Raw genomic sequence first — 21,048 nt, 5'->3', positions numbered from 1 at the left:
AATGAAAAATCTTTTGTTTGAAGGGGAAAATGTAAATTTGCAGTTTTAAAAATTGCCCTATAATCTCCTACGAATCTAGATAAACACCACATCTAGTTTATAAATCAAATTACAAAGAGTTTGGAATATCCTTCAGGGCATTGTTTTTAATTAATGATCTATAGCATGACAGTTCACAAAGCAAGACATCAAAATCTTTTTCATTAAATTTCTGAATTTGGCTTCTTGTTTTATTATTTTTTTCAAACAGCATTTCATGTTGAATAAACGTCCACACTGAGGCTGAGTATTGATCAAAGCAATCTTTGACGATATCATGCTTTGAATTGCAGATGACCACCTGCTGACATCAGAACAAGATTATAAACTATATTGTGTAGAGACTGCATTTCTTTAAAAAAAAAAAAAAAAAAAAAAAAGCAATCCAGTTTACTACTTGTGCACTTTTGTTTTAAAATCTTCTTGAAGTTGACTTCAATAATCCTGCTTTTTGTCACACTGGGCAAAACCAGATGAGATATTAGCAAGCGTGAATGAATGGAACTGAAGACAATTCACTTATATATCTGAGCTATATTTTGCCTACTTACATATGCACACACAAATTGGATAAATTGGCTATTCCCCTGTTCAAAATGTACGAACAAACGCAGGTGGGCCCAATTTTGCAAGCACAAAATCTGATGTTGCAGATTGAAAACTTGGCCCTAACAAAAATAAAAATAAATGGTGTGAACTCTCAAGCATTTTCGTGAGAGAATTTCCCTTCATCCTTCTTTTATTTACATAACAATACCAACAAAACAAAAATATTTTGAAAGTAGCACTGTGAATCCAACTTACACCTACCCAAGCCATTAAGGTTTTAGTTAAAGCAAGCTCTGACACCACTTGTAATTTGCTTGTTCTTAAGTCATGCAGATATGATCACCTATCAGAGGTCTTCAAATCTTCATATTAAAGAATCACAGTTAAAATCATTTGCATGAGCCTTCTGTGTTGGAAGCACACATTTTACAGGTTTAACTGAGAGATGCCTGATTGGCAGATTTAAGTCACTCCAGTCCTATGCCTCTCTTGAGTAAAGACTGCCAATCGTGATGAACTCTGCTAAATGTGTGCTCAGTTTTACAAAGTTGGCAAAATTATTTTAATTTGTAACCTAATCTAGAATTTGAAAATGGGATAAAAGAAGCTAGTGCAGTACTCTACAGCATCACTTTGTGCCCTTGATGAGAATAGCTTTCATCATAATAAGAGTTGGCTGTACTTTGATAATAACTATCAATATCTAGTTGTCATCTATGCATAAGGATAAATACCAAAAATATGACATTAGCGAGAATCCACAATGCTTTTTTTTTTAAAAAATTACCTACCAGATAGAACTTTTCCATCAGGCTTCACATTCTTCTCCTGTGAAAGATGATCTTCAGAAACTTCTGTGACTTTTATTCCCTTTCTGTGTCTGATGGTTGTCATGATGTCAATAACTTGGATATATTATTCTTCCGCCTCACTCCTAAAAACACATACATAAACCAATAAATATTCCTTACCAAAAATATAAAATATTACAAAATGAGTGACAAGTCATGAAAACACTGGAGCATATTGTATTGTGCACTGAGGCCTAAAAAGTTATACTCATCTAATCCAAAATACTTACTAAAGAAAGAGTGTCATTCTCTGTTATTCAGACATCAAAAAGAGAACAATCGAAAGATTGGAACAAGTTCTGCAAAGACTGATGCTCATTCATAAATTTACACGGTAGACAAAATTTCAAAAGTGATTATTTTCAGTGTCCATCTTGAAATTTATTTTGGGATTATTATTATTTGGATTATATTTCAAAACATGCTCAATATAAATCCCCTTAACATCAGTCCTTTCTAAGATGTCTCAGCTGAATCAAAGTCACTAGTCACTTGAAATTCTTGACTTTTTGAGGAGTCTCAATGAAATCAATAGGACTGTTCACAATGTGTAAAATTAAGCATATACGTAAATCTTTGGAGGATGGGAGCCATAAGATGTAAAAGTTACTATGTCAAAGAAAGCTTGTGATAGAAAACATTTAAAAAATACATCTGAAAAAATACTCAAGTTTTGTAATATTAATGGACTATACAGCTTAAACATATCACAAGATAGAGGGGAGGTGATGGGGTGGAGAGAAACTATTTAAGGTCATTTAGTCAATGTTCAAAATCGGTGCAAGGCAAGATTGTTCCCTAAAATATATTACATATTGCATTGTCCATAAATAATGACCTGTTTGAATTTTAAAGTCCTTTTAGCTTTTAAAATCAATAACCAGTTTTGAATGCAAAAATAAGTTGCTTTGCAACTTAAAGGTTAATCTCTTGGGGTCTGTCTAGACTAAAGGGTTTTGTCGACAAAAGTGGACTTTTGTCGACAAAACTAAACCTGCGTCTATACTATCGCTGAGTTCTGTCGACATAACGTCGACAGAACTCAGCAGTTTTGTCAACGCTGGTAAACCTCATTTTATGAGGAATAACGCCTTTTGTTGACAGAGTTCTGTCGACAGAAGGCGTTATTGCATCTAAACTGTCCTTTGCGTCTACACTGCCATGTCGACAAAGCAGCTTGCTTTGTCGACAGAACTGAATGTAGTCTAGATGCTCTTTGTCAACAGAAGCTTTGTCGACAGTATCTGTTGACAAAACTTCTGTCGACAAAAGCCTGTAGTCTAGACGTACCCTAAGGGTACATCTACACTTGCTCCCTAGTTTGAGCTAGGGATGCAAATGTAGGTGACCAAAATTGCTAATGAAGCGGGGATTTAAATATTTTTTGAGTAACATTAGTTTGAACCAAGGGGTTTATTTTGAACTAACATGTCCCTGCGCGCACTTCCCGGTTCAAATCAGCTGTTGAGCGGAGTAACACGCCGGCGAGATCATGCTAATGAAGTGTGGAATATTTAAATCCCTGCTTCATTAGCAATTTCTGTCGCCTACATTTGCATCCCTAGCTCAAACTAGGGAGCAAGTATAGACGTACTCTAAGGGCTGTCTACACTTCTGCTTGAGTTGATAGAACTTCTGTTGCTCATTGTGAAGACAACTTCCCCTCAAGTGAGTTATATTGTCTTAAGTGCTGACAACACCAGTGCTGTATCAGTGGGAGACAGTCTCCTGTCAACATAGTTTCTGCCTCTCATGTAGGTAGAGTAATTATACTTATGGTAGCGAGCTCTCCCTTTGGTATAGTGTATCTTTACTAGATACTCTACAGCAGCTGATGACTCTTAATACATTTTAAAAGCGGAAGCACAACGGGGGACCCCGGCTTCTCCTCCGCTCCCTGGCTCCTGCTCTCCGCCTTGCTGCATCTGACAGAGGCAACAAGGGCAGAGGGGAAACAACTAGTTGAGTTCCTACTCAATAAGCATGTGCTTATCGGGTAGTCGACTAGTCGCTTACACCCCTACTCCAGATCCAGCACGTGGGGAACAAACGGAGCCAAAAATGGCTCCATGCGTTGCTGTTTTCCTTCCCCTGGCTGGGGGCCAGCCTTGCAGGATGCACTTCCTGGAGGCTTCCCCTGCAAATCCTTCCTGGAGGTTTCCTTCTGGTGACTGGGAGCAGTGGGAGACCATGTTACATGGTGCCTGCGATGCGACACAAAAGTAAGTGCCCGGCCCCCCATGCTCTCATGCCCAGCTCCTGCACTCCTGCCCCCTTCATTCACCCTCCCCGCCAGACACCCTGCCCCCAGCTTGACCCCTCCCCTCAACCAGAAACATTGCCCTCAGCCCGATCCTGCCCCCTGCCGCCTGGCCAGATACCCTGCCCCACCCTGTTCCTGCCCCCTCCCTGCTCCACTCCTCCTTACAGCCAGACACCCTACTTCCAGCAGCCCTGTCCTGCACAGGTAACCCATCATTTTTGGCCCCACCCCAGAGCCTAGGAGGATCCACAAAATCTACTAACCCTGGAACCCCAGAAGAGTAAATCTTGGCCTGAGTCCTAGAATCTTAGTCCTCCCTGATCCTCTCCCCACCATGAGGAGAGTGAAGTATTTCAGTTGGAGGCCATATGAATGAGGGTTGTGGGTTTTTGGAGGTTTTTCCGGGTTTTTTTGCTTCTCACTTGGGTGGCTCCCGATTGATTTTTTTCTGTGAGTCAGTAGCCTCCGACCAAAAAAAAGTTCTCCACTCCTGTCCTAAAGAAAGACAATGTTGAAACCTTTTGTGTTGGACCTAATATTTTATTTTACTTAAAAATGAAGCCTGGCTAACAAGCCCCTAACTGGGGCCCAGATTCCATGTGGCCACAGCATCATAAAACTCCTGCGCCACCCTCATCCCAACCCTGAGCCCATCATACACCTAACCCCCCTGCTCTGAGCCCATCATACCCCCACATCCCCAGTCCTCTACCATAACACTCCTGCACCCCACACACCCCAACCTTATGCCCTGAGTCAATCATACCCCCAAACCCGCTGCCCTGAGCCCCTCATACACTTCAGCCCAGACACCCACACCCTCTAACCCCTTGCCATAAGAGTAACAGAAGGCAGCCTGAATGAGTGCATGAAGAGGGATTTGAACAGTTATGATGTAAACTTCAAAGAAATGTGCAAAAAGATGCAGCAGAAGTCCCATTAAATAAAGTCTGTGAGTATGTTTCATTTATGATATTATTAATCATTATGTAAATTATCAGTAATATTCAGTTGTATATTTTTAGTCATGTAAATGGGCATTCTTATATGGCAATTTGTTGACCACCTGTTCTGAATTTTGATGTAGTTTGGCTCTTTGGTTTGAAAAAGTTGCCTACCCTTGGTCACTCTAGACTGATGTGGAAAAGACATAGTTTGGTATGTTTTCCCCCCAGAAATAAAGGAAGGGGAAATAATTTTTAAAATACCATGAATTCATCACTTACAAATTCCAATTTCTCTGTAGAAAATCCAAACAATAAAGGAACATCAACAAATCAATCAAAACCAGGAAAGAAGGAAGTAGAGTTGGCACAGAAGTCTCAGCCAAACAGGAATATGGATTTTACCATGAATATGACAGTGAAGACTAGAATAACCAGGCATAAAAACATAAATTCCCTGGATTCCTTAGTCTACAGCTAGGGTGAGGGAACCTAAGGCCAGGGGGCTGGGGCACACAAAATCTAACAACTTGGGCACCCCTAGGCTCTGGTGTGCGAGGGAAGTCTTCTTCTTCCGGGACCACATCAGTAAGGGGGGTTTCTTTTGTTTGTTTGGGTTTTTTGGCTTCTCACTTGTATGTGGCCGCCAACTCATTTTTCTGTGGGTCAGCGGTGCTTGACCCAAAAACGGTTGCCCTCCCCCCGGGCTACAGTATACAGGTCGGTGGGAGTAGCAGGGTGATATAGGTGTTGAGGCAGAGGTGGTTGGGATGCCATGGAGAGAGGGAGAGAAGCTGCAGGTGTACAGATAGCCAGGGACCTATGCTAGGAGCAGAGAGTGATGAAGAGGCGGATGGAAGAGAAGGCGGGTGGAGGGGGCAGTGGTATACAGAGGGCAGGGATGGGGACAATGGTGTGGAGGAAGGGGTAGGTGGGGGGCAGTGGAAGGGGAGCAGGTGGGAGCGATAGTGGGAAGGGGCAAGGGAGGAGCGGGGCAGATGCTCTGTGGGGCTGCTCTCAACCCGCACCCGCCAGGCCCGGCCCGGCTTCCCAGAGCGGCCTGGGCGGGCTCTCCCGACGCAGGCTCTCCCGGCGCGGAGCGCAGCTCTCACAGCCCCGCGCTGCGGCCTGCCCCGCCGCGGCCTGGTCTGGCGCCTCCCCACCCTCAGCCCTGGGCTGATACCTGCGGACGCTGCGGAGCGGGCGCACCGGGTCCGGCCGTAGCTGTGGCTGGGCGGCGGCTCGCTGCCGTGGTTACCGCGCCGCTGCCTACGCGGAACCGCCTGAGCCCGGCGGTGGGTAGAGGGAGGACGCGGTGTCTTTTGTTCCTCAGTCTGCGAGGGGGGGACGGGGCCGGCTGCCTGGAACTCGCCTTGTGGGGGGCGGGGGCCTGAGAGACGCGTTGCCGGCGGGCAGGGGGTGCCTGACACGCGTTGCGGGGGAGGGAGTTGCCTGGTGATTGTGGGGGACAGGGGGTGCCTGAGACACGCGCTGCGGGGGAGGGGAGGTGCCTGGGACACGCGTTGGAGGGGGAGGGGCGGTGCCTGAGACGCGTTGCTAGGGGAACGGGGAGCCTGGAGCGGGGCTGGCAATGGCAAAGGGTAAGAGGCTGCCTGGGAGTTGCTAGGAGCTGACTGCGGAAGAGGGGCGGTATTTATAAGGGAGTAGCCGCAATGTTAGTGAGCAGGAGATTTAATTTGGGGGTAGGATGCTGAATAAACGTGGCAGCACAGTGGTAAGTTGTATTGGGACTGCAAGTGAGGTGAGTCTCTGGGGTGGGATAAGCCTTTTCTGAGTTTAGGTGTCCACAACTTGGTTGACAGTGAGAGGAGCAGAGGGGCAAGTGTGAATAGTGAAGGTTGAACTATTTGGACTTTTAAAGTCCTGAAGGGCAGGAGGCTAAGATGGTCAATACAGTAATTCCTCATTTAACACTATAGATGTTTTCACTTAACAGGATCGTTTTCTGAAACACATGTTATGCGGGGTCAGTTTTCCCATTGAAAATAATGGAAAACATGGGGGGTTGTGTTTCAAGTGGTGGTGTCTGTTGGGACCAGGACATAAGGTTGGAGGATAAAGGGGACTGGGTTACAGCAGTGAGGGGAGGTGTTTGGCTCTGGAGAAGGGAAGGAGAGGGGAGGGGGACTGGGTTGGGACTATGCCCCTGTGATGGGTCTGCTGGGACCCGCACTGCATCCAGCAAGGGGGGGGGGTCGCCAGGGAATGGCGTGGCAAGCGGCAAACCCTCTGCCGCTTTTTAGGGATGCAGGAGAAGCCCCGCGCAGCCGCTGGCAATGGGCTGGTTGGAGAAATTGTGTTATTCTGGGGACGGTCATGTAATTCAAAAAACGTTCCCTAAAAAAAAATCGTGCTATAGTGAAAATGTGTTAACTGTGTGTTATATTTGGAATTACTGTGGATATGGTGGCTTAACGGGCTGCACTAACCTAGCCGAGTCTAATGCAATAGGAGTGGCCTGAGGAGGGCTGCGGCAGCTGGCACCCCAGGCGGAACGCACAATCGGTGCCCCCGCCTGCACGGCCGTCAATGGGCCATCAATGGGGTGACGTCATCATTAGGTGCTCGGGTGCCCCATGACATCATCGGGCGCCATTGAAGGCAGCGCCATAGGCGACAGCCGAGTCAGCCTATAGCCATGGCCCCCCCCTGCATCCAGTAGTTTCAGTGTTTCCTACTTACAATTTTATTTAGTGAAATCATCCTCAGATAAAAGGGAAGTATTGACTTGTGATATTTACAAGATTAACTGCAATAAAAATGAAAGTTTTATCTGCAGGCATTCCACTGAAGCCCCAAAGAAAGCTACCTCAGGCTGCCTCATCAGTTACTTCAATCTTGATCTCGTAATGTTGCCCACTTCTAGAAGCAAAATGATCAGGCCTAAGAGTATTTTTGTGATCACTAGCTGCCAGTCCTTCCTGATTGTTCCAAAGTATGTATGGTAGTTTCCTTAATGTTGAGTAATACTTACTTGGAGCTGGGATCAAGGTGCCAAATTTCCTTTAGTTAGCATCCTGAAGCTGGATTATGAGGTGAAGTAGTAGTGCTTTATCTTCAGAAATATCCGAAACCATACAAAACACTGACCCTTTTGAGAAATAATATTCCAGTAAGCAATGCTAACTCTTACTGGAAAGCAATGAAAGAGTACACGAGATTCTCATATTGCCAACCTCAAGTGATCTAAAACAAGGCGGCTACATCTAGACTGGCATGATTTTGCGGTAATACTTTTAACGGAAAAGTTTTTCCATTAAAAGTATTTCCGCAAAAGAGCGTCTAGATTGGCAAGGATGCTTTTGCGCAAAAAGTGCTTTTGCGCAAAAGCATCCGTACCAATCTAGATGCGCTTTTGCGCAAGAAAGCTCCGATGGCCATTTTAGCCATCGGGCTTTCTTGCACAAAAAATTAAGGTGGCTGTCTACACTGGTCCTCTTGCACAAGAGGGCTTATCCCTGAGTGGGAGCGGGAAAGTATTTGCGCAAGAAGTACTGATTTTGTACATTACAAAGTCAGTGCTCTTGCACAAATTCAAGCAGCCTGTGTAGACAGCTGGCAAGTTTTTGCACAAAAGCAGTCGCTTTTGCGCAAAATCTTGCCAGTCTAGATGCACCTGAAGTGTTGTTTTTTTTTAAAGCTGTACTGTGTTTTGTCTGTCCTCTGATTTTTTTTTTCAAATTTCCTCTGCCCCAGCCCCAACTGTGTGTGACAATTAGTGTTGGCTGCTCTCCCAAATTTATTGGAAAAGGTGATTTTGGCCTCCGCTGTAGAAGCTCATATCTTCACATCTGCCCCACTCCCGCTCCTCAGGTTTAGTGATTACTTCTGACCCAGTCTTTATTAGTTCAGCTGCCCCCTTTTCTCATCTCAGGCTGGAATACTGAAGGGACAGAGTAGGATCAGAGATGCCATTCTTTCTTCTTTGCTCACAGGAGGTAAGGACACATTGGCTACATTTGCATCCCTAGCTCGAACTAGGGAGCAAGTATAGACATACCCTCAGATCTATAACCTTTTACAGGGCACTAAACATAAGCCAGTATTAACTATTTGGTGACTCCAGATAGCCCCTTTGTAAGCGTGGTCATCATTTATGAACTGATCCTGATTTTTTGAACAAGCATTTGCCGAGTAGTTTGAACAGAACTTTCAGTCTATGGTTGAACTGCTGACTGGTTTACTATTTTTATATACAGTGCTATGTACATTGTATAGCATTGTTACTGGTGTCCGCCTGAATGATAAGTTTTAAAACAGCAGAACAACAAAAAGCAAGTTATTAATCACTTGTTACAGTAGCAACCTAGTATCCCAATCAGGACCTCATTATGTTGGGTCTATAAAAAAAATCTTGTTGGGTTGTGTGATGATAGAATTTAAGCTGTCACTTTTCTATTATATATTTTAGGGTGTGTCTACATTGCATTCCTCCTTCGAGAGAGGAATGAAAATGTAGACAAGCGAAACTACAAATGAAGCACGGATTTGAATTTCCCGCGCTTCATTGCACAATCGCGGACAGAAATAACCCTTACTCCTTAAAAAATGAGGTTTAAGGGTTATTTTGAAGGAAGGGTTTTTTCTCGAAATAACCCTGGGTGGACTGCTTTTGTTTTCTCGAAATACGCTATTTTGGAAAAACAGCTGTCTGCAATTATGCAAATGAAGTGTGGGAAATTCAACTCTGCACTTCATTTGCAATTTCCCTCGTCTGCATTTGCATTCCTCTCTCGAAGGAGGAATGCACTGTAGACATTCCCTTAGAGAGTTTGTCTGTTTGTTCAAGAACTCCTCCTAAACTTTAAGAACTAGGACCACCAAATTTTGTGTGCAGCTTCCTCTTATCATAATGTAAAGCAAGGTAAGGGTTTGGATGTGCCAGGAAAATGGATGTGCCTAGAATGAGATTGCTTCTCATAAAACCAGACAGAAGAGACAAAGTCACTAGGCAGCTGAAAGTGGCTAGTTGGGGGTGCCCCATTTCTTTGGCACTACCCCAGCCCTGAGTGTCTCATCACCTCAGGTACCCTTTATGGAAGGCAAGGGGGGCCTGAAGCTGCTCAACTCATACGGGAATGATTGGCTGTTCTCTGTTAGGGAGCCAGGGGAAAGAGCACAGTTTGCTGCATTCTTCACTGTAGCTGGGGAGTGCAGGGGGTAGATGAACTCGGGCCTGCCCTAGCTGTACTTGCTGCAGTGGCCATAGAGAGGTGCTTCTCGCCTGGCCCAAAGCTGCTCAGTAAGAGAGGGCTAGCTGTTCCTGTCTCCTGGGGGTAGCCTGGATACTGAACCCCTCATCCTAAGCCCCACCATTTTATTTTCCATAAACAAAAAGTAATTGAGTTAAGGTCCCAAGCAAGACTAAGTAAATCTTCTAAAATACCGTAAGAGCAAGGAAGTAGTGAGTGGAATAAGTGTTAAGACGTGATCTTTGACCTATTATGGTCCACTGGGCGTATCTTAGAATAACTTTGATGTGAATAGATAAGGTTATCATGTGGCAGCGTTTTACAATGAGGGTGTATCACTGTATAATTGGACATACTGTATTTATCTTTTGTTATAACAGGAAGCAAATAGTTTTGACAGTCTTCTAGTTCTTTTGCAAATAAGATTATTTATATCAATCTTACATCAAATTTTAAAATTAACTGTTGTCAGACATATGAAAGACACAACCATGTTTATGCTTAAATATTTAGCATAAGAACTCTAAAATTTGAAGTCGGAACTTGGTCACAGATACTATATTCTACTTTGTAGCTTGAAGATTCTGAAGTATAAGCTATCAAAAATACAGCTCTCAATGTTAAATTCTTATATATAGTTTTGATTGAACTCTTAATTCTTTGTCCAACTGAGTATAATTTCATTTACAAAGTGCATTCACTTTACACATTTTAGGGTCCATATGTATGTTTCACTCATACACAGGATAAAATCCCAAAATAAATCCAAACTTCCAAAAGAAGCCCAAATCGACCTGGCTTTAGAAGCAGCATCGTAAGTCACATGTTACTGGATGAGTGAATGCCAGAGTCAGGAAGTACAAAGAACGGGTACTGAGGAATTATGGACTTCACAAGGTGTAGCATTAAGTCACTTTGGTTTTAGCACTACAATACCATAACAGGGTTTAGCAGAAGTTAATCTGTACAGATTAACAAGTAAGAGACAAGTAATGTTATTCATATCAATGGAGGGGAAAAAGGAAATGCAGCTCTCTCTGAAAGAGCTTCAAAAAGATCTCACCAAACTAAGCGATTGGGAAACAAAATGGTACATGAAATGTAATGTTGATAAACATAAAGTAATGCACATTGGGAAAAAAAATAGTCCCAACTATACATACAATATAATGGGGACTAATTTAGTTATAACTACTCAAGAAAGAGATCTTGAAGTCATTGTGGATAGTTCTCTGAAAACATCCACTCAATGGCTACGTCTAGATTGCATCCCTTTTTTGGAAAAGGGATGCAAATTAGATGTATCGCAATTGCTAATCCCTTTTTCGGAAAAGGGATGCAAATTAGATGTATCGCAATTGCTAATGAAGCAGAGATTTAAATCTCCCCCGCTTCATTAGCATAAAAATGGCTGCTGCTTTTTTTCAGCACGGAGCTTTGCCGGAAAAATGCACCAGTCTTATTTTAAGAGGGATAAGGGATCTTTCGGAAAAGGCTTTATTTTCCAAAAGATCTGCGTCTAGACTGGCGCTTTTTTCTGGCAAAGCTCTGTGCCGAAAAAAAGCGGCAGCCATTTTTATGCTAATGAAGCAGGGGAGATGTAAATCCCCACTTCATTAGCAATTGCGATATGTCTAATTTGCGTCCCTTTTACGGAAAAGGGATGCAATCTAAACGTAGCCAATATGCAACAGCAGTAAAAAAAAGGTTCAGAAAAGGGCAACAAAAATGATTAAGAGTTTGAAATGGGTCTCGGAGGAAGAGAGATTAAAAAGACTGACTTTTCATTTTAGAAAGAGGAGACTGAGGGGATATGATATAAAATAATGACTGGTGTGGAAAAAGTGAATAAGGAAAAGTTATTTACTTGTTACCATAATATAAGAACTAGGGATCGCCCAATTAAATTAATAGGCAGCAGCTTTAAAACAAAGTTGTTTTCACACAGTGCAATCAATCTGTGGAACTCTTTGCCAGCGGATTTTGTGAAGAGTAGGACTTTAACAGGGTTAAAAAGAGCTAGATAAATTCATCAAATTCAGGTTAGATTCATCAATGGCTATTAGCCAGGACGGGTAAAAATGATGTCCCTATCCCCCGTTTGTCTGGAAATGGATGACAGGAGAGGGATCATGTGACAATTACCTATTGTGTTCACCCCCTCTGGGGCATCTGGCATTGGCCACTGTCGGCAGATGTGATACTGGGCTAGAGGGACCTTTGGTCTGACCCAGTATGGCCACTCTTATGTTCTTATATACAAAATATCAATAAATAAGGATAATTCTTTTCAAGGAACAGAACTCTACATAAAATAAGTACTCTGTAAAGGGAAGATGATATTTTTAACACTGTCCTTCAGTAGGTGGAGACAGAGAGTGAAGCTTCCATGGAAGAATGTATACAAATACAAAGCATTTAAATAGTTGTTTCAGTAAGTTTCAGAACTGTGTAAAATATTAACATTTTAAAAAAATTTGACTATTCTTTGGAGTAAACTAATCTGTACCCTTTCGTTATTATTTGTTATAACGTAGCAGTATACATAGCACTCCTAACTTTTTCTTCTACTTAAGACATTTTGAAAATAATTAGCAGCTGCTTTGTTAAATACTCCATGGACCTACCTATTTTTACAGTTTATTATTATTAATGTTCAAAATATTTAACCAGTACAAGCTTTGTTTCTATAAATCCAACTATAAAATCAGTTTAGTAAATAAAGTTGTGACTACAACACTTAGGCTGTGTCTACATTGGCATGATCTTGCGCCAAAGTGGCCGCTTTTGCGCAAAAACATGCTGCCTGTCTACACTGGCGGAAAGTTCTTGCGCAAGAACACTGACGTTCTAATGTTTGAAATCAGTGCTTCTTGCACAAGAACTATGATGCTCCCACTCAGGAATAAGCCCTCTTGTGCAACTGTTCTTGTGCAAGAGGCCAGTGTAGACAGGCAACATGAATTTCTTGCGCAAGAAAGCCTGATGGCTAAAACTGCCATTGGAGCTTTCTTGTGCAAGAAAGCGTCTACACTGGCACGGATGCTCTTGCGCAAAAGCATATCTCTTGTGCAAAGGCACATGCCAGTGTAGACGCTCTCTTGCGCAAATACTTTAACGCAAGAATTCTTGCATTAAAGAGTATTTGCGCAAGATCATGCCAATGTAGACGCAGCCATAGTGTTTTTACAGGATTACCGACTTAGTGGATGCGGGAAGCTGTAGCATCTTGATTTTTAGTAAAGCTTTTAACAAAGCCCCACATTACATTCATAAATGTGATCTATATTAAATTAGTATAACCAGTACAAGTTGTTGAAAAAAAATCATACTCAAGAGTAGTTATCAATGGTTTGCTGTTAAATCAGGAGCCTGTATCTATTAGAATTCTGTAGAGGTCTTCCCTGAGACCAGGATCAGTCAATATTTTCATTAATTACTTGGATAATGGCATGGAGAATGTGTTCATACAATTTGCTGACACCACCAAACTGGGAGTAGTTGCAAGTCCTTCCGCAGGTAAGATCAGAATTCAAATGACCCTGCCAAATTGAAAAAGTGTTCTGAAATCAAAATGATAAAATCAAAAAGTACTGCACTTAAGAAAAAAAAACCCACAATATGTAAGAACAGCCATACTGGATCAGACCAAAGGACCATTGAGCCTAGTATCATGTCTTCCAACATTAGCCAATGCCAGGTGCTCAATAGGGAATGAACACAATAGGCAATCATCAAATGATTCATTCCCTGTTGATCATTCCCAAACTTCTGGCTGCTCATTCCGAGTTTTCCCAAAGCTACAGAATGGGCAATAACTGGCTAAGCAGAAATAGTGCATTCAAAGGGTTTGGAGTTTATAATGGATCACAAATTAAATGAGTCAGTATGATGCAGTTGTGACAAATTAATATTCTAGGGTGTATTAACAGTACCATTGTACTGAAGACAGGAGATAATTATTTTGGTTCAGTTGGTATTTGTGAGGCTTCAGCTGGAATACAGTGTTCAGTTTTGGATACCACACTTTATGGGTAGCTGTATGCTTACAATGCTGCAGTGGTACAGCTGCACTGCTGTAGTGCTTCAGTGAATAGGCTACTATACTGACAAAAGAGCTTCTCCCATTGATTTAGTTAATCCACCTTCTGTTGACATAAACTCTAAGGTAGACACCACTCTTAGAATAGCTGTGGCACATAAGAATAACTACATCAACAAGAGGTGTAAGTTTATATTGTAGACCTGACCTAAAAAAGAGAGAGATGTAGATAGCTGGAGAGAGTCCAGAAGGCAGCAACAAAAATAATGGAAGGTTTTAAAAATCTGACCTATGAGGAAAGGTTAACAAAACTGGGCATGTTTAGTCTTGATAAAAGATTCATGACAGACTAGATAACAGATTTCAACATGCTGAGGGCTGTTATAAAAGAGGATAGTGATCAATTGTTTTCCATGTTCACTAAGGGCAGGACAAGAATTTGCTGAAGTGAAGATTTAGTTATCTTGTATATCAAGAAAAGCTTTCTAAGGATAGTTAAATACTGGAATCGACGAGCCAGGGGGTTGTGGAATCCCCATAACTGAAGCTTTTTAAGAATAGCTGAAACAAAAAACAGGACTATGTAGCACTTTAAAGACTAACAAGATGGTTTATTAGGTGATGAGCTTTCGTGGGCCAGACCCAATAAAAAAAAATGAACACATATGAAAAGGACAAATCAAATCAAATTTCAGAACAGAAGCGGGATGAGGGGGGGAGGTAAATGTCTGTGAGCTAATGATATTAGAGGTGATAACTGGGGAAGCTATCTTTCTAATGGGTAAGGTAATTAATGTCTTTGTTTAGACCTAGCGTAAAGTGTCAAATTTAAGCATGAATTACAGTTCAGAGGATTCTCTTTCATGTCTGGTGTTAAAATGTCTTTGAAGCAGGATGCAGGTAATCATTTAAGAATAGCTTTGACAACATCAAGGATGGTGTAGCTATACTGCAGGGTGGGCGATAATTTTTGATGGGAGTCCACTCCAACACTTTGGAGGCTTTAGGGGATGGGCTATGCCCACGAAAGCTCATGATACCTTCTACATGCTTTAAGTCTATAAAGTGCTACCAGACCATTTGTGTTTTAAGTTTATCCAATACTTTGGTAAGTGCTCAAGGGTTGCTCTTTTCTATGAAGGGGCTGTGGGGTTTGGGACAGAGAATGGGTGCAGAAGGGAGTTCAGGTAGGGAACTGGGGTATAGGCAAGGGTGTAGGGTTAGAGTTTGAAGGAGGTGGTGGTGACCTGGGACAGGGTGTAGGGGTGCAGAGTCTGGGAAGGGGGTATAGGTGCAGATGATTCTCACTTGGGGGAGGACAGGGAAGGGGTGCAGAGCCCACAGCAGGCGAGGCTGTGAGTGCTGGCAGGGCCTGGAGTGGTACAAGCATGCACAGGGCTGATGTCGGAGCCCGCAGGGCTGCCACAGCTACAGGGGCAAAGGCAGTGGTGCCAGGTAGCTGGGGATAGGAGCCCAGAGGAGAGGCTTGTGCCCTTTCCCACCCCCTGCCCAGATCTTCCCTGTTCTAGGAAACTCCCTTGTCTGGGATCAGTCAGGTCCCAAGGGAGACAGACCAGAGAGGTCCAACCTGTTCTTTACTTTAGAATGGAGAGTCATAGTTTTGTAATGAGTTATGTTTAAATTAGGGATGTAAGGAAACAGTCAACTACTCATTCCTTTCCTCCTCCCCGCGCTGCCTCTTTATCAGAGGCAGCGAAGTGGGGTGTGTGTGTGGGTGTGGGGGGAGTGTGCAGCAGCCAGTGCTCCTCACTGTTACCTCTATCAGAGGGGGCAGGACTGCTGCTGCGAAGCAGCCCCTGTCTATGGAGGGGTCCTGTGGGGAATTGGTACCCCCGCTCCCAGCAAACAGGGATGCTTTGTGGCAGCAGCCTGTGTGTGCAGGGAGGGGAGGAGGGGTCCCAACTCCCTGCTGGGACTTCCTGTGGACAGGGGCTGTTGCTGGCTGGGCAAGCAGCCCAGCTCGCACTGAGTGCAGGACCAAACCTCATTCCGGCTCTGCAATTTAAAAGGCAGCAGAATCCAGGTAGCCTGCTCCCTGGCTCCTACTGCCTTTTAAATTGCAGAGCCACAGCGGGGTTTGGTCCTGCACCTGGTGCAAGCTGGGACTAAGTCAGGCTGCCTATTGAGTAATCAATAAAAATTATATCAACTACTCAGTTAGTTAAATACCTGCCTCTTAACATCCCTAGTTTAAACTATGAGTCCCTACAGGAAAAAAAAAAAGCAGTGTGCTTATGTCTGGGTGCTCAGATTGGATCTGCATAGGGTGGTACTTCCTACCCATTTCAAAAAGGTGTAGTTTTCTTCCACCTTCCCAAATAGTGGCTCGGTATTTACTTTCCCCTGTGAAATATTTGTCTCAGTGTACAATAAAGGCAAAACACTAAGAAGTGTTTAACAAAAAAGTTTATTACCAAAATACAATATTAAAGTCAATACATGACAAACTCCTGTAAAGCAAAATAAATTATTCTAACATACAGTATTTCAGAAGGTAGTTAAAGTAGTACTATAGACTTGCTTCATAGTTCCAAACAGACAATCTGTTCTATCAGGAACACAATCCTACAGAGAGCTTAAGGCATGCAGCTTAATGTGCTGGATAATTTTATAAAATACAATTCATCCTATTTTAATAAGACACAGTGTCAAAAGTAACTGCAGTCTTTACATGTCAGTCTTCTAAAAAATTTTTTATATTTTGGCTATAAAAAGCAGTGCCATAGTGTTACGTTATCTTTTCTTAAAAAAATACATGTACTCATGTCCATGAATATCAAACACGAATTTCTATTAAATATATTTTATTCAATACTTTGAGCACCTTCTGTACATTTATTTTAATGATTAAATAAGTGCTTGGATAGGATAGGATAGGAGAATACAGTAACTCTGGCTGAATCCCACTCTCTCTTTCTAGACCAAGTACAAAGTAAAAAGTTAGAATGGAAGGTTCTAAATCCCCAGCTATTTCATGAGTAGAAAATGAGAATTTCCAAATTGTAAGCATCTAGAACAAAGGCTGTAAGTTATAGTCCGTATCACTGACTAAAATCTGCTTGGAGCAAAATTAAAAAAACAACAAACCAAACAAACAGCACTGCAAGTGTCATAATTTGCTAGGTCTGTGTGCTAGCAGCATCCTAAAATACTTGTAAATTCACAAAGGAATGAGAAGTTTGAAATGCTGTAACCTTGAAAAGTGCTGTTAAAACAACCCCAAACATGCAAACAAACTAACCACACAATGCTTTACAAAGTGGGTATCATCATCACAACACTTGCTTTCAGGAACTGATTCTGTAATAATTCCACATTCAGAGCTTCTGTTAAAGTCAGGGAAAATTCTGAATGTATATCGATGGCAGTATGGTGGAAAAAAATCAATAAGGATTTCTCTCTCTGAAGATTATTTTCTGAAGGCCAGAAAGTATTATATCTTGGCAGTTGTATTTCTCCTTATCAGTTTTTAGAAGGCTCCCTACCAACCCCTAATTTCTGCTGCTTTAGAACAATACATGGTTAACCAAAGATTACTTGCACAAATAATGAAATGGTAAAGAACACACTATAAATAGCTGTTAGTAGTCTTGGGCATTTACAGTAATACTGCAACCTCCCCCACCCCCCCAACAAAAAAAAAAGTTTCCTGACTTTGTAATCTGGGTTTGCTGCCATCTTTCTCCTAGCTCACATCTCCAAGTTCTTCACATATTTTCAATAGGGTGTATCTAAACTACACCCCCCTGCCGACAGAGGGACAGACTAGGCACATCACTATAAAAAAAAAAAAAAAGATTTAAATATTCCACGCTTCATTTAAATAAAAATGGCTGCCGCTTTTTGCCAGTGTGGCACTTTTCCGGAAAGAAGCGGCAATCTAGACGGGGATCGGTCGACAATGAAAGCCTTTTCCAACCGATCCTGTAAACCTCACTGCATGAGGCATAAGGGATCGGTCAGCAAAGGCTTTCCTTGTTGACAGATCCCCGTCTAGACTGTCGCTTTTTGCCGGCAAAGTGCCGTGTCGGCAAAAAGCAACGGCTATTTATATTCAAATGAAGCGCGGGATATTTAAATCCCCACTTCATTTGCAATAGCAACATGCCTAATCTACATCCCTCAGTCGGCAGAGGGGTGTAATTTAGACACACCCTTAGTGTAACAACTTTAGGATGTATGATCCATTATGGGAAAAATGAAGTTAAGGTCGTGGCACAATGCAGTTTCCATGAGTATAAAATAGTAATTTATAATTCAAATTACTGTGGACTCTTAATAGTTTTATATTTACCAGATTTTTAAATAAGTGGGATCTGTAAATATAGGAGCTGGAATGTTAGAATGTGCGCTCAGATAGTGAAAACATGTGCCCAATAATTTCTTGTTTTTTAAATGTACCAGAATTCTATATTAAGGATATAATATTGGCGTCAACACTGGCACAAAGACAAGATCAGTACTCTAATTAAATATTTTCTACCTCTTACTAAAATTGTTCATTATAATCATGTTTTGGAAGTGTCAAATTAGTCCTCTATGCATATGAAAAATTTTCTGATTGGCCCTTTTATATTTTGTTTTTAGAAAAAAGTGTAAAACATACAGAAGTTACTTTAAATTTTCATTAAAACATCTGGAAGGTTCTATGTTTAGTTCATGGATAGGTCAAACCTATTAGTAAAATGGGTTGCATGTTGATAGATCTTTACCAATTTTTAAAATAATATTTGTACATCTAATCTAATTTATAACAAAATTAATAGGATTAAAGATAGAAAACATTCAAAATGTTTTAACCAAACCCACTTGAAGATATCACCAGTACAACTTGAAGTACAACTCTACTCTTTAGCCAGCCTTTATACCCTGGGTTGCTTCTTAAAATTCAAGTTGTATATATAAAAAAACCTGTCCTCTTATTTTCTTTCCTCTTTGACCAGCTTCACTGTCCACAGGAAAACTTAGAAAAACAACACAAATATAGCACCATGAAGACTGTATACTACTCATATACCAGCTTTTCAGGTTTATATAGTTGTAGCTTATTTTTACCAAAAATAGTATAAATAGGTAATAAATACAAAACTTTCTGCATCACTCTTTAAAACAAATCAAAATAATGGTACTCACAATTTTTAACAAATGAGCAACCAATCCAGGCATAAATAACTGAGATGCCAAGAACTGGGCATGCTTCAGCGCAATTGGAGTGTTGAAGCTACCTTTAAACTAGAATTGGATGTTTCATACTTCAGCAGAGTGCTGTAGTCTGACTGCTAAAGGGGTCCTTTTCCAATGTTCCACTTTTTATTGTAGTAAGCATGTTATAAAAGCAATTTTACGGGCTAACTTTGAAAGTGATATTGGCAGAGTTTCCTGGCAATTAACCTGCATACTGAAATTCCCATTGATATATAAAATGATGTAGGTCATTGAAACTACATGAAGAATCAGCATTATAATTTTAGATGCAAAATGATTTAAAAAAAGAAGAGATATGTAAGGACTGTTTTAAAAATAAAACACAGTTATCAAGTTCCCTATGCAGCTGTAAAACTTACTCTAACCATCATAGATTTTGTTCCTTTCTATTTTGGTGCAGTGGAGGAAAGGTTGTTTCCACAAAGCAGGTTAATTATTACTTACATTATTTTTGCTAAATTCTCTTATTGTGAAATTTAAAACGTTCTGAGAAAGATGAAATAATTCACTCAAAAAGGTATGTTCAACAGGGTTAGAGCCAGACTCTTCTAGGTATTTAGGTACCTACTGCAATTTTCAAAAGTGGTTATACACCCAGCACTTTTGAAAATCCCATTAGTGCCTATTTACATCTTTTGGGCCTAAATATCTTGAAAATCTGCTCCTTCGTCAATTACATTTCTGGTGACTGCCTGTTCCCACCCCAAGGTTATGGCACTCAGTATGTACTGACATGAAAAAATCACTAGTTAAAATGCCAACTTATTTTGTGATCCATGTGTATTTAGAAGTTTGGCTGAACATTTTAATGAAAGATGTCAGACAATGGATCATTTTTACATATGAATTTAAAATGGCTAAAACAAGATCTTGTATTTACTTAAAATCTGGCCAAATAATCAGCTAGATACTTACTGTCTTCAGGCCACTCAACACTTTCTATTTGTGACAAAAGGAATACCATCCACTACTGCTTATTCACAAAGAATTGTTGAGTTGGGAAGAGAAAGGTCTTAAAAATAAATCAGAAGCTGCCATCCCAGACTCCTCAATCTACCCCTCAGAATCAAGTGTTAAATTTTATGAGAGAATTAAATTTGTATCTGGCCCACTCATCTGCATCAAAGGAAAAAAATATTTGCTTGAAATGAATTAGACACCCTTAATTAAATACTTTCCAGGGGGGCGGGATGGGAAAGCAGCCTTTTGAATTGAGCCAATACCTTGCTTTGCACTTGAGTTTGAATTTCTTTATGCTATTGCACTTTGGATTAACACTAGCCATTGAGAAATCCAGACTCTTGGCATCACAAGGAAGGGTAAAGGGTTAGGAGGATCATTCCACAGTTTCCCAAAATGGAGTACTTAACATTTTTTGTCAGTTAAATTATGGTCTGTAATTGCAACAAAGACTCAATATAGGAAATTTTACTCGCATTTCCTCCCTGGAGCAAGTATCTCAGGTAACATTAGCAAAGATAGAAAAAAAAACTTTTTGGGGAAATTCTCTTCTTTTTAGCTAACTGAAGGATCTAGTTGCCATTTTGAGTTGCACCGTGTTCCTTATTTAGAATGATGTTTATGATTTCACCTTCATGTTCTTTCATATGTTCCAACAGATTTTCTTTGTTGGTGGACTCAAACCCACAAATACAACAGCAGAAGAGTAGAACACAGTATTCTGTGCCAAGATGAGGCTGACTGCAGTTCTTTTCTAAATTGCATGAGGTATTAATTGTTGGATTAGGCTTCTGATTTTCATTAGAACCTGAAATTTCATTAGTAGTCTGATTAATGGACTCTGAAAATGACACCAAGTTCTCTGAACTTCCTAGAACTGAACTTTCATCAGTGCTTTCTACTGAAGTCTTTCCAGGTAGCTGCCCTTGAAACCTAAAAAAATAAAGTTTTCAAAATAAAA

At 41.2% G+C, this 21,048-nt stretch overlaps 2 protein-coding genes and 1 long non-coding RNA gene across 13 annotated transcripts in view; 1 reads left to right on the top strand and 2 right to left on the bottom strand.

The window, feature by feature from the left end:
* The window catches only part of DPY19L3 (dpy-19 like C-mannosyltransferase 3), an 88,094-nt gene extending 81,987 nt beyond the window's left edge, over positions 1–6,107 (bottom strand). For 7 of the 8 annotated variants that reach the window (XR_012906692.2, XM_089781489.1, XM_075940145.2 and 4 more), the window contains exons 1-2: positions 5,830–6,107; positions 1,380–1,522 (exon numbers count right to left, since the gene is read on the bottom strand). Coding sequence is in view for 7 of the 8 variants with exons in the window: in XM_089781489.1 (XP_089637615.1) it covers positions 1,380–1,482 (103 nt within the window). In the remaining variant the exon portion in view is untranslated. Of the gene's footprint in view, positions 1–1,379; positions 1,523–3,965; positions 4,198–5,829 lie in introns of all 8 variants that reach the window. The other variant, XM_075940146.2, reaches the window with a different exon arrangement.
* Positions 6,108–6,181: 74 nt separating this feature from the next.
* Positions 6,182–20,881, top strand: LOC142831071 (uncharacterized). The gene is made up of 3 exons (XR_012906698.2): positions 6,182–6,408; positions 8,542–8,605; positions 20,747–20,881. It is a non-coding gene; the product is annotated as an uncharacterized LOC142831071 (long non-coding RNA).
* The window catches only part of ZNF507 (zinc finger protein 507), a 39,790-nt gene continuing 35,055 nt past the window's right edge, over positions 16,314–21,048 (bottom strand). For all 4 annotated transcript variants that reach the window (XM_075940141.2, XM_075940143.2, XM_075940142.2 and 1 more), the window contains one exon: positions 16,314–21,020. In XM_075940141.2, coding sequence (XP_075796256.2) covers positions 20,660–21,020 — 361 coding nt within the window. In that variant the 3' untranslated portion in view covers positions 16,314–20,659. The remainder of the gene's footprint in view (positions 21,021–21,048) is intronic.

This window comes from Pelodiscus sinensis, chromosome 12 (genome assembly GCF_052426305.1).
Source record: "Pelodiscus sinensis isolate ZL-2025 chromosome 12, ASM5242630v1, whole genome shotgun sequence".
NCBI lineage: Eukaryota > Metazoa > Chordata > Testudines > Trionychidae > Pelodiscus > Pelodiscus sinensis.
This window is presented reverse-complemented; position numbering and strand designations above follow the sequence as displayed.